This window comes from Giardia intestinalis, chromosome 2 (assembly GCF_000002435.2).
Source record: "Giardia intestinalis strain WB C6 chromosome 2, whole genome shotgun sequence".
NCBI lineage: Eukaryota > Fornicata > Diplomonadida > Hexamitidae > Giardia > Giardia duodenalis.
In genome coordinates, this window is record NC_051857.1 from 471,855 (window position 1) to 485,300 (window position 13,446).

General features: G+C 49.2%; 5 protein-coding genes across 5 annotated transcripts; 1 reads left to right on the forward strand and 4 right to left on the reverse strand.

Annotated features, from left to right (window-relative positions):
• Positions 1-686: 686 nt before the first annotated feature.
• Positions 687-2,801, reverse strand: GL50803_00113439 (VSP with INR; the record flags this gene model as incomplete). The annotated part of the gene is made up of 1 exon (XM_001708131.2): positions 687-2,801. One exon carries the CDS (start codon positions 2,799-2,801, stop codon positions 687-689), a length of 2,115 nt encoding a protein of 704 aa, XP_001708183.2.
• Positions 2,802-3,016: 215 nt separating this feature from the next.
• GL50803_0010813 (uncharacterized protein) lies at positions 3,017-10,054 on the reverse strand (the record flags this gene model as incomplete). Its single annotated transcript, XM_001708130.1, has 1 exon — positions 3,017-10,054. One exon carries the CDS (start codon positions 10,052-10,054, stop codon positions 3,017-3,019), a length of 7,038 nt encoding a protein of 2,345 aa, XP_001708182.1.
• Positions 10,055-10,144: 90 nt separating this feature from the next.
• On the reverse strand, positions 10,145-11,446 carry GL50803_0015290 (uncharacterized protein; the record flags this gene model as incomplete). The annotated part of the gene is made up of 1 exon (XM_001708129.1): positions 10,145-11,446. One exon carries the CDS (start codon positions 11,444-11,446, stop codon positions 10,145-10,147), a length of 1,302 nt encoding a protein of 433 aa, XP_001708181.1.
• A 219-nt stretch (positions 11,447-11,665) lies between these two features.
• Positions 11,666-12,505, reverse strand: GL50803_0010810 (Eukaryotic rRNA processing protein EBP2; the record flags this gene model as incomplete). The annotated part of the gene is made up of 1 exon (XM_001708128.1): positions 11,666-12,505. One exon carries the CDS (start codon positions 12,503-12,505, stop codon positions 11,666-11,668), a length of 840 nt encoding a protein of 279 aa, XP_001708180.1.
• Positions 12,506-12,644: 139 nt separating this feature from the next.
• GL50803_0010808 (uncharacterized protein) lies at positions 12,645-13,331 on the forward strand (the record flags this gene model as incomplete). The annotated part of the gene is made up of 1 exon (XM_001708127.1): positions 12,645-13,331. One exon carries the CDS (start codon positions 12,645-12,647, stop codon positions 13,329-13,331), a length of 687 nt encoding a protein of 228 aa, XP_001708179.1.
• Positions 13,332-13,446: the final 115 nt, after the last annotated feature.

Consider the following 13,446-nt stretch of genomic DNA (forward strand, 5'->3'; position numbering starts at 1 on the left):
CCCGGGTGCCTACCCCGTTCCTCGGGTGCCTCCTTGTCTCCTCGTGGATTGTGCCGTCGGTCCCGAGCATGATCAGAGGGTGCGCTCCCCGTACGCCTCTATCTTTGAGTCATAGTACGCGTTCGTGGATGCCGGGGGACAGCTCCTATGCGCTGGTATTGGGGGAGAAGTATGGTCCTCTGCTCATGGATCGCAGAGGTGCTCTTGCAGGCGGTCCGTCACCCAGCACGAGATCATGTCGGCGCATCATTCTATGCAGTGCGTCTGGCTCAGCGACGTGTGGGCTGGTCCATCCTCACACCGCACACTTGGGGGTGATGCTTCGGTCTGTCGAGGCGTCGGTCCAGGGTCATCGACTGCTGGGACCCTCCACCATCAGGGTGGTAGACCAAGGAGAGGCGCCACTGATAGACGACGCAGATGGGTAAGTAAGCTAAATCCTGGGCTGAGCGACGCACGTACACAGTCTGAGCACACGCCCATGAAACGGTAGAGAAATGTACCGAGCCCTGGATATATCACTGGAGAGGACTCTCTCATCATGTTATCCATGATCAACAGTTGTCTCCGGACGGCCAGGACTTGAACGAGAATTTACTCGTGAGACTTCTGGACGCACTGCAGGTGGACCTATCAACATATCTACGCAAGCTACGCACAGTAACGCGTTTACTATCTAAGTACATCTACGCCTTCCCCCTGCAGATGAACCACCAGCAGAGGAACCCTACGAGACCAGCCACAACGACGATGACAGCCACGGAGATCCCCGCGATAGCGCCCGCGCTGAGACCGCTCTTGTTGGTGTTCTGTATGAGGTAGCAGAGGACGGAGCCAGTACTAGACGATGGAGGAGCGCAGTTTAGGCAACCCTTAATACCAGTGACCCCATTGCTATCACTTTCGCAGGATGTGCACGCACCTTCTCCTGATGCGGTCTTGTAGTATCCTGTAGCACACGCCTTACATGTTGTAGCTGCTCCATTACATGTTTCGCAGCTGGAATCACACTTTGTGCATGCACTTGCACTCTTTACATATCCGTCCAGACACGTAGTACAGTCGGTACTGCTGGTACATTCCTTACACCCTTCAGAACAAACTGTAAGGGTACCTGAATCCAACTTGTAACCATCTGCAGCTTTTTGACACGTACCACCATTTGGTGCACTAATGCAAACCGTCTTACCGGGATACTTGACTGTTTCATAGCACCCTCCGTTCATCTTAAAGTAGTTATCGGCACACGTTCCACAAACACCATTCTGAATAGGCGAGTCGTTGCACGTAGGTGTGGCGCGGCTAGCCTTTGGTGCACAGACGCCATTTTGAGGATACTCTGTCGTTGTGGCGCACTCAGAGCAGTAGCTAGCACCATCGATAGTGAGCCCACACGTTTTGCAGGCGCCGCTGCCTTGGCCCGTTGTGCAGCCTTCTCCGCACGTGCCCTTAGTACCGTCGTCCCCGTACCTAAGTGCTTTTCCAGTGGGACACTCGGTGCAGTCGCTGGCAGTGCCTGCGCTGCATGTCTTGCAGCTTTCGTGGCACGGAGAGCATGCGTCGCCGTTTTTATAGAATCCGTCGCTGCATGCTTGGCACTGCCCTTGCCCATCGCAAGTCTTGCAGTTAGCCGCAGTGCACTCTTTACAGATTTTCTTTGCTCCTTCGGTAGCTCCATAGTAGTTTCCAATCTTAGCGCAGCTGTCTATGCACTGGCTTGTCGGCGTGAGATATGTGCTACTATCACAGTCTGTGCAGACCTCGTTCTCCTTTCCTTCGTTGCTGCACGCCTTGCATCCGGGGGTCTTGCAGTTGCTTACCGCCTCGCACGTAGTTTTGTCGGCACTAGGCTTGTATCCATTCGTGCAAGCGATGCACGTAATAGTGGGCGCTATCCTTCCTTGGTCTGTCGGAGTACACGCCGCGCACTTATCGACGCCCCCATTCGCAGCGTCACCGCATAAAACACACCTGTTTCCGCTCTGGGAATTTTCTACCGGAAAAGAGTCGGGTGAGCATGCGCTTTGCTCTACACATGTCGTTGTGCCATCAGCGGCCGTTTTGAGATAGTTATTGCCACCGCACTTCGTGCAAGCAGGCTTGGCTTGATCGGGACTTGGCGGCGTGCACTTTTCGCAACTCGCCACCCCAGTGGTTACATCTCCGCATGCAAAGCATCTCTTGCCATTGTCAGAGTCCTCCTTCGAAAACTCAGTGTCAGGCGTGCAGCCCTCCCCACAAGTACCAGTCGTTGCAAGGTACTTATCCTGGCCGCACCTGGTGCACTTGGCGTCTCCGCCGGCAGCGTCTGTCAGCGCCGCCCCGTCGCATCTCTCGCAGTGCTGCACCCCCCTGTACGTTTTGCCGCTGTCGGTGAACCCGGTCGTGTCCGAGCACGATACCACAGAGTCCTTGGTATTCGCCCTCAGCGGGTTGAGGAAGTACCCCGGGGCCGCCTCGGTGCACTTTCCCTCAGAGGCTTGCGTGCACATGCTCTGTCCTGGTGCAGTGTCCTTTGAATAACAGCCGTCCTTGTACATGAAGGAGGCGCCTCCGCACTGCGTGCACTTCCCCTGGCCCTTTGCCGGGCAGAGCGTTTTGCTTTGCCCCTCAGCGTTGACGTCTGCACACTGGCCGTTCACGGGGGCGTAGTTTGCTCCGTTGCACTCGGAGCAGTATTGTTCTTGGCCGATGGTGACGCCACACGTTTTACAGCTCCCATCGCTGCCTGATCCGTCTGCCTGACACGCAGCCCGTGCCAGCTGAAGGATGACGATCGCGAGCAAAAATCTGCCGAACATTGGGCCGCCGACCTGCTGGGTGGCGCCGGCCTTCCCCGGGAGAGGCGGGGTCGTCTGATGTGCCGACATGCACGACTAGCGGCTAATAACCTACTGAGGCAATCGGTGGACACATCCACTATCAGTTATAAGTAGCTATGAATACATCATTTGGCATTGGTCTCCACGTTTATAATAGCAGCACATGTCTAACTAGATCACTGCCTTAATCTGGTTTACTTAAGTACCTCAGAAGCAAACTGGCAAATATCAACCCACACAACTCTCAACATTGTATAGAGTACCCCCATGGCTTCAATCTGCCGCATATAATTGCGAACCTCTGCTATACGTGATTGATTGACTGTTCCATTAGAGCTTTTGATGCCGTGAATCTCTTGCAGTTCACAACAGACCCACGAAATCCACGATTCAATGGCCTCGGGTGCTAATAACGTTGCGATACTCGATGATAGACGGCTTTCCACAACATTTCCCATGGCCAGTTGTGTCAAAGAAAAGGATGCCCAGGCTTGACCTAGATGAGGATATTTTAGTATCAAGTTCTTCAGTGCAGAGGAAGCAAGAATAAGAGCACGAGAAACGTCTTTCTGCGTCCTCTCTGGCGTTAGCGTACGGTTAGTAATTGTAGCACTAGCCAATGCCGCTATAGTGTTATCGAAATCCACAGCCGTTGTGTCCTGTATCTTCTGTTGCATCATACTTGCAATGTTGGCCGACGAAGCCACCACTCCATGGCCAGGACTGTTATTCCTGCTATCACTAGTCAGCAATTCAGTGTCTCCCCCCGCATCCACGACTATTTCCTTCGCTCGTGCCTTCAGCTCCTTCAGCAAGTCAACAGACATCTTAACGGGCTCCTTACTGTCCTTGAGCTGCTGCACTTTAATTAGTTTATTTGCATTGTACTGCTCTCTCATGTACATCATTTGGGTAGACGTGGCATCAGATGTAATATCGTAGGGCTGTCTTGAATAAGTCGGCTTTGGAAGAGGTAACAATGATGTGAAGTCATTTAAGGTGTCCATGTTTCTATCATCTTCATCGACGGCATTAGAACGAGTGTCCTGATATTTGGGTACTTCAGTAAACATAAGGTCTACCTTTTGCTTGACTTCTTCTGAAGACGCCTCCTTTGACTTTACAGAGGTTGAGGCAAAAATAGAGCGTATAACGCCAACTATATTTATGGACGAAAAGAGAATGAGCGCAATGGTGTACAGAAATTCTACAGGCAAGTACGAATCATAGGTGCTTGTGCTGCCACGGAAGAAATCGTCTCGTCCTCCCTGCTTTGACCTACTCGCTAGCTGATACGCCTGAATAGCCATTCTGGAGGTTTCATTCAAAAGGGCGCGAGTGGAGTCATTCGATAACATGGTACTGAGGCCATATTGACTGGATTGCTCAAGTTGACCAGATGCTTGGATAGTTGTCGGATCATAAGCTTTCATAAGAAGCGAAATGTTCATATTGGTAATTATGCGGGCGCGTAGATACAAAAAGGCCGGACACGCCTTAACTTTCGGGATGAGAGCGGGACCTAGGCTTCCTCGAAGCACAGAGTCCGCAAACTCTAATGCAGGTGCATATCTCCGCTCATATAACATGTTCCTCATGGAGATAATTATCCCACGAAGCTGTTGATGCAAGAAGAAGGGCGAGTCTGATGCGGCAGTCCCAGAAGTTATCATTATCTTCAAGATGTGATCTGCCAAAGAAGTCGCATACGTGGAAATAACCGTTTCTCCTCTGAGACTGAGCCATTCTGCAAGGGACAGAAAAGCACACAGGCGCATAATATTTTTGGAGGCGGGGTCGTTAGGATTAGCAAATTTATCGTTTTCAGGTAATGTGGAGTCTAGGACATACTCCATAAACTCAGCATTAGACTTGAAGCGATAAGGAAGAGGAGCAAACATCCCACCATCAAGGGTGTCGCTCTTAAGATATTCCTGGATGGCAGAGTAATGATTTATGGAGACCTGCTTGGCATAGTTGCTCTTTTGCATCTTTAGTGACTTGTAATTCTTCAGGTCTTCAAAGGAAAGACGTGAGAGCGACGGTGAGGGGTGGACATCGTTTGTCCCATGGATGTTCATAGAGGTAGTGTTGCAAGATAGGTTGTTACCTGACGGACTCACACCGGCAACAAGGTCTGCGTCCACAGAGATGGTGGTATCGCAGGACTTCCCGCTATCGACGTCGCTTCCAATGCTGTCATCAGCAAAATCTTTCATGGTTTTTCTGCGCTTCCCATGTTCCTGGAAATAAACGTCATCCTTGTATTGTTCTTGTTTGAGTTCAATATACCTACGAAAGCTCGTCTGCAATGCACGGGCGATGTGTCGGGCATCCATCAGCTTCATGCTCCATAGAACAAAGATATAGGCACCCATCGCCCAAAATGGAGGGTATGCATACACTCCATCTCCGGGCACATTGTAGAACGGCATGGCGTCAAGCTCGGCCTGCAGTTCCGGAGATATAGCCTTGGCCTTCTTTTCACTCGCAAGACCAGATAACCCGGACATGACGCTTGTAGTAGCACTCATGCCAGCTGCGTTTCGACGCAGTGTTGATCCAACCTCTGATACGTCATCTCCAATCCGTTTGGGTTGGCGGTCATATAAACTAATAGCCACGCTTCCAGCAATGCTTCCAGCGATACTCTCATTGCTGGGAAATGCAGTTATCTTTGTAGCATCTTTGGGCAGCTTGACAACATGTGTATTTGCCTCTCCCTCCAGCAGGTCATTAAACTGCTTAGAGTAGTAGTTGCGGATGGGTGTGATCTTCAAGATCTCCATCATAGAATCCACATCCTCCTTGTTGTACTTCCTCTCACGTAACTTGGTAGCAACGGTGGACTGGGTGTCATTCTTGGTCCAGACGTGGACCTCCTCCACGTTGTAGCCTGCAACCTTACTGATTAGGTACTTCATGAAATTATCGTAGGCAAGAAGGGCGCTGACAAGGAGTTGCTCTGAGTAATCGTAACCGAGAGGTACGACAATCTTGCCCCGCTTCCCCTGTCTCTTCTGCGACGTATCTGATGTTCCTATGGCGCTTTTAAAGAGTGTTTTGGTGATAGCAAGGGCCAAAAGACACGAGTCTGTACCGAGAAGCTGCATACTCTGCTCGCTGTCCAGACACGCACAGATCACTCCCACTGGGCCACGCATGTAGGTGGCTAAGCGCTCAAAGTCTGTAGACGTCCTCACAACATGTGGTGACGACAATCGCGTGCCAGCAATGAGCATTGTACTCACCATGATCTGAAAATTGGAGCGGCTCACAAGCTTGGAAATGCGAGCTATGTTGGTAGTATCAAATATATCAATTTTTCTGTCATTGGAAAGAAGCTGACCCTGCCTTGCAAGCGTTGCAGATGCAAGCTTGAAGCTTAGTTCCAAGCAGTCATCCATTCCTAAGATTGATAAGAATTTAGCCTTAAACAAATAATTATTGATGTCTTTAAGGGATACATGCTGCGGAATCATCAAACTATTCATCCCGTCTAAGTATGACGTATCTTGGCTGATGTTGCTCTGATTCGTTATCGCAGTACTGAGGCGCCCTCTTTCCTCTTCATCAACGTCTGGGAAAAGCACACTAATACTATCTCCTACGACGCGGACCCTGTCGTTGGTCAAGACGCTAGAATCTTGACAGTTGGTTTCAGACTTTCTTTGCGGCTGGGTTAATGAAAGACTGATCTTACGGTCAGTATTTTGAAGACGTGGTCCGCTGCTGATAAGTGCCGATAACCCGTCGTCATCATCCTTGTCGATTCGACGCTGAATTTTGTACCCTTTGACCCTAGGCTTCTCCAGATCCCTATCTGCATCCAGAGGCTCGCCGTCAACAATATTAATTAGGAGATACTCCATCATGTCGTCGATATTATTGAAACCTTTGTGCGCAAGAGACTCCAGCTGCAGAAGAATTCGTCTGCTGAGGATTTCTACGAAGCCCTCGTTTTGAATTAACAGTTTAAAGTTCTTAATGGAGTAGTCATTTGCCACCTCCGACTTTTCCTCTGTCAGAAGAGCTGAGATTTGCGGTAGAATAGCAGGAGTCACCAGGGCATTCTGCGTCAGGATCTGGCCCTGGAGACCGCGTAAAGCCAACTGACGTCCGGCCTGAATGATGGCCTTCATCTTTGCATTTTCCTCCGGGATGTCAGAATAGGATATCGTGGTCCGGCCTTGCTGCGTGGCCTCTGTCTTCAAAGGCTTGCAGACCTGTTTGTAGCGAGCCGTAATGTCATCTCTCCAGCTGTCCACAAGCCTTCTGATATTAACCATCGTTTTCTGCCGCTCCTTCGCCATAGAATATGTATCCATGTACGAAAGAATGTGCTGCCTGTCCCGCTTGCTCAGATTCGTCCGGCTCTGGTGTGCATCATCGCTACCTTCTAGCCCAGCATCACTGCTGTTTAGACGAGTTGATGGGTCGGTCTCATGCCTAGCATGCCTGTGCCTAACAAGCCTGAGAGAAGCAGGCCAGATAGAACCACCGCTTTCAGAAACAGCACCCGAGGTCAGGACCCGTGCTGATTGAGTAATCTGAACATTCGCTAAAAGAGGGTATTGGAACCCAATGGAAGCTCCAATTAAAGGAAAACTAAGAGTCGATTGAAGAGAGTCGTTAAACACCATCGGCATCGTAATTATTTTCTGTAAATCGGCCAAAGTGTCCAAGACAACAGTCATGTTGAGCATATCGTTGCAGTACTTGTTTATCAAATTAACAATATACAAAGATTCGAGTGAGGGGCTCTGAACTGGTACAGGAGAGAGAGGCGCACTCGAAAGCGTCTCCAATAAACTATAGACCCCGCACAGAATGTTCCCAAATATATAATTTGGATTTCCATTGCTATACCGAGCAGCTTTCCCGATAAATTCGGCTAATAGTGGGTTCTGTACCGGCTGCTTAGCATTCTTGTCCGAAGCGCCTGCTGCCTTCATACTGGTATTTGCAGATGTAGCACCCATAACGGTTGATCCCTGGTTCTGCCTGTTAGCCTTTCCACGTAGTTGTATGGGGGCTTCCATACCTGCAGAAGTGGGCCTGGATCGACCCACAGAAGCAGCATCGGATCCGTCTTCGCTACAAACACCGTTATTATATAGAGTTTCAAACTCATCCTCTTCTATGCCAGCCTGGCCGGCAACACCAGTCCAGCTAGACACAACCGGTGGGAAGAAGGCGGAAAAGATTGCCTCATCATATGGCAGTAATGGGTAGACACTATCGCAGGATGCATACTGGCAGACAGGGCTGAGTATGGAGCTAGCGTTGATCCGGGTATAACAGTACGCTGCAAGCGGTTCAGCAAAGGCCTGTCTTGTCTGCTGAAGTTGTGGGCGGGGACAGGGGAACCTATTGTACGGCTGGTCTGGGGCTTGTGTGTAATAAATAATTGACCTATTGAAGCCGTAGGATAGATTTGTCTGGGCACAGAAAGCCGTCATCCCTTGAGCATTACCTGCAAAGATAGAGTGTGTATTTGCTATTGGGACTAGGGGAGCAGTTGGCGGCTTCTTTTCAGATAAAATTGCCTTACTGGCAAGGAGATACTTTGCCTGCAAGGAGTAAGAAGGACGCAAGAGGATTTGGAGCATAAATTCGTTGGATTTTTTTCCAGAATGGCTCTGCTTTAGTAGAGAACGTGTCCTGTTGTTCATGCAGATCAAGACAGTTCTACTCATTAGAAGATTTCGAGCTCCTAACAAGAAGGGTTCGAAGATCTCTGCCACAAACCGGACGGATGCTCCCTGAGAACGAGTACTACTACCTGCTGCATCTCTACTGGAGCTTGCACCCTTACTTTGAGGCCGAGGGGCTCTAGTATCGTCTATACTTATGGTGCTTGAATGAGAAGCCACATATTCCTCTATTCTTCTTGAGATGGATGCTGAGTAATTGTTCAGAATTTCCTCCACATAGAGCGCATACTCTACCAAGCTTTCGTGCTGCCTCATAGCCGTGTGATCTGGGAAGGTCAACTGTGCAGCCGTGTCAGTTGAGCCAGCGACATCGCGAACTAAAAGGTACTCTTGCAGGTCCATAGTGAGGCGATAAGCAAGGCCCTTTCCCCGATCCCTGAGTACACCGTGTGAGGACGCTGTGTGTCTGCTTGCTATGTCTGTACGGCCAGTGGAAAAGGCTCCAGAAAAGTTCGATTTTGACAGCGATAAATCAGTACTAACAGGCATGTAGGCCGTAACACCAGCAGCAAGCCTTTCAAATTTCTCAAGTGCTTGTTCTGACGTGAGGTCTGATTGGTCTTTCTTTGTGGCCTGGGCTGCTGGTTGAGCCAAGGAGGCTAGAGGAGCTTGCTTAACTCTACCTCCTCCACAAGTGCAATAGATCGCCGACCGCACTGTTCCGTCATCATCAGTTTCAACTGGTATGGTAAATTCCATGGTCCAATTTGCACCGGGAATATTGTAAAGACCGTGAAAGTTAATAGCGTGGAACTGGAAGGTACCTATGGTGACATCTCTGGATTTGGTGTCCACAACACCCGTGGATGCTGTGTTACTTAACATCTTTCTCAGAATAAAATCAGACATGGTTACAGTTACCGAAATACATGCATCTATCATGAAGTCTCCAGCTGTATCAGAGTCTCCAATGAGCACATCTCCAAACAATCCCAAAAGGCTATTTTTCAGGACAAATGTGGTCGAGTGAAGGAAAGAAAGCCCACCCGCAGTTGACAATGCTTTGATAATGTGCTCTGACGTATCAATGCGCGCATGGGAAATCGGAATGCATAGAAGATCTACCTCTTCTGCTGGTTGGCCTTTGCTGCTAGGGGCGGCCTTTTTGGGGGCTAATAACGAGACACTTGATGCTGGAACAAGCACCAGCAGGTCAAGTCCGAGATGCATGTTAATCAGCCTAGTACAAATAGTGTCAATTGTGGCAGGATGGATGTTCATAGGAGACTTGATGGAGTCTATCTTTGCATGGAGCCCCATTCCATCCAAGATTTCCTCCGGAGAAAACGACATGCGAACGCTCGAATCATTGGAAAAGGAAAGACAGGGGCATTCATTGTCGTGAGCATCTACATCCCTCTTTGGTATGGGCTTAAGTGTTGAGGGAGCCAAGATCGAGGGCAAGAGCAGGGAATCTTTACCACCGTAGTGAGTAGCAAGAAGATACTTTGGAGTTCCGCCAATCCTCAGATCTGGCAGCTGTGAGATGGAATGCAACTGAACGCATATCTCCATTTTTTAAAGAGATTCTAGATTTCTGGGAATGCTTGCCAGCCGCCCTTGTCTGCTTGATATGATCGTAATCTAACGCTACTACATGATGGCTTAGTCTATCTTGAGCATAACAACCTTAAAAGAGAAGTATTTTCGCAGAAATTCGAGGTAGTCTTTGATCTGGTATTCCACAGATTTCATGGGCATAATTAGATCAGCAGCTCTCTTAGCATCATTACGTATCTCCTCGGGAACATCTGGTACAGATTCACATATGAAGTAGAAGAGGGTGTCCCTTATCAATGCTAGCTTAATACCTACTTGGGGGTCTCTTAGGGCCAAAGCAGACGCTATGGCAGCATAAGCATCCTCTCGTGTAGTGTTTAAGGAGATGGAGTGCCTCTGCGCATAGAGAAGGACACCTTCCACCACACAAAACACCGCGATAACTTCTGGTTCACAGAGGAGATAACTGTCTGTTAATCTAGTAGCTGTTAGCACAAACTCCAGCTCCGTTTCAATCAGATTATACGTAATCACTGTCTCAGGATCGTGTCCCAGCTTAATCCTAGCACTTTGAAGGGTGGAAGAAATGAATTCATCGTCTATGTAATCATCCGCAAGAACACAATAGACTGAAAAATCTAGCTTTTGGAGCAGATATAGTTCATGCTTTTTCATGGTGCGATAAATTTCGCTGAACAGTTCTCCAGTCTTTTTGTTGAGATCCCTGAGCTTGATGTCCTTCACCGGGTCATCTGCACGGATGCCGCAGGCTTCCTCTAAGTACGGACTGTCTGTGATGTACCGTGAGTCATAGAGCCTTGGGACATACGTCTCCCGGCGCTGAAAGCAGTCACAAGAACCTATCTTGAAGCTGAGAAGAATGCTTATCAAAAGCGGAGACAGTGGGTGGATCAGGGAGACGACAAGAAAACACGTCATTCGCCGGGCTAGAACCTCCGCTGTCTTCACCTGGTAATAGAGAAAAGACTTGTGCAGAATGTCCGAGTTGAAGGCCGAGAACCGCTGAGTCATGCGGTTATAGGCCGTCTGTATCTCTGGGTACTTTCTAACGCCTTGCGTGATAAACTGTCGAGCGAATACAGATAGAGCTATAACTTCGTTAAAGTCACAAGCCACCACAAACCGGCCCAAATTCTTTGCTTTCTCGTTATTCAGATCGCAAAGGGCGAGAGCAATGGTCTGATAGGGATTAATGATTTGACTGGAGATCATATAGTTCGCAAAGCTTAACGGAGCGTTCTTCAGAGGGTACTCACTCTGCCGGTAGCGCAGAGAATTGGTCAGGACAGGGCCTGATGTGTATGCAGCTCTCCTTGCCGCCTGCAGCACTTCAGGTGAAGAAAACAGCCACCGCTGACATTGGGATGTATCGCTGAATTGAGGCATTTTCGATTTGGGCGGCTATTGCGACAACGCGGTAATCTGAAGAGTCCAGCAAGCATGGTAGTCACTGCAAGACACCACGGACCTAGTAGTTGGATTGGTGAGCCAGATTACAAGTCCAACTATCATGTTTACACCTACTATAGTCTAGTGCAACAAAGCATGAAATCCAAAGTATTTGGCAACTATAATCTTCATAAATGTGTACGTGCGTAAGAGACTTTAGCGTTTGAACTTCCCTCCCCCAGTAACCTTTTCTTTCGACGTTGCCGAGGCCTTATACTTATTTATTCTCCCTGCGCCGCTGTCATCCTTGCGAAGATGACTGAATTGCCTATAGACAAAAGTATCCTTATCAAGGGTTATAGGATCGTTCTTCTTACGCTCGGAGTACTTCCTGTTGAAGTCTTTGCGCCCGCTATACTTTATGTTCTTTCCAATCCGCCTTCGCCGTCGTTCGCTGACATATTTCTTCTCCACATCCTCTAGGCTTGGCAGATTATCCTCTGCGATACCTTGCTTCTTAAGCTGAATGCGCTCCTCCTTCCACCTTCTAATTACTTCCTTCTGTGCCTTTTCAGATTGAATCTTCGATCGGTTCTTCTCGTGCTTAAGTTGTTTGCTCAGCTTCCGCTGGAGACGCAGGTTCCTGGCCCTTTCCTTCTCCAGTTTGGCGTCTTCAATGGCTTTCCGTTGGCCCTCTACGCGCTTCATAATCTCTTCTGGTCGATACATTTCTGACACAAAACCCGGAGGAGGGAAAAATGGAACGTCGAGCTTACGGAACGCAGCTCGTGCTTGACCGACAGCTGCAAACGCTTGGTCGTGAATAGCTGCCTCGCGAGCCTCATATAGATCGTCCTCCGAGTCGGCCTCCTGCCTATCAGTCTCGGACAGACGCTGCGCCAAGGCATCTATTCCCTTAGCTGTCACAGCCATATAATCCAGGAAGTACTCATTCCGGGGTAAGATTGCATGCAAGGCGACCTTTAGGTCCTCGGAGGATTTCACGACGCCAGGGTCTCGGGCATCCCCGGCCAGGTCGTCCTTCTCCGACTGCATTTATTGTTCGGTGCTCGTTTTTTTGCAATGTTGAACTGAAAGGTTAAAAGTTGTGTTTTCAGTTAAAAATTTCAAAAATGAAAAAGCGGTCGCGGACTCTGCAATTCAAGTGGCGCAAATAGTTTCTTGACAATAAAAAATGAGCATGCGCATACCCCCGACGCTCAGCAAGGATCATCTCACGGGAACGATGGACGTGATTCGCAAGAATGGATCGGTCTTCGTTAGGCCGAATTCTGTCTGCGGCACCCCGTGCGGGACGCAGGGAGTCGACGATCTTCGCGCAACATGTAAGCCTACAACGTGCTTCTATCGGACGCCTCTTTCCACTTACACAGATGACTTCAGGCCTTACCCCAGAGACGATGCATATCAGAGATTCTACGACAGCCTGCGCTGCCCCACACTCAGTACACTCACCCACAAGCAGAGGATGATTGGAGATAACACAACGACATATGAGGCTGCGTACCAGCCGATGGACGGAACAAGCGGCTCCTTGCCTTCCCTGCGCTTCGGAGTGAAGTGCGGCACGATGACATGTCCGCCCGGCACAAAACCGATGACCGTAGGGGGCTGCAGGAACGGTTGCCCGAATCCTCAGAGCCAAAGCTCGATAGATCTTGATAGAAAGTGCATTGCAGATGGTAATCTGTGCTCTAGCAGTAGATGGAAATCCACTTATACCAAAGATTATTGTGAGGGCATGACTTCGTATCCTGTCGGCTTCAATCACCAGGGAATCAGTCAGCATTTCACTCAGTTCCTGAACAGCGGCAAATGGGGCACCGGAAAGATTGAGCGGGCGGTCGAAACACTTCACTAGCCTGTTTAGTCGTTCCCGGTCGGAAAGATAGTTAGTTTGGGCAAACTAACTTGATTTAAAGTAAATCTGCGAAATCTGTGAAACAGATCGAGGATAGATTTCTAGGTATGTCGCC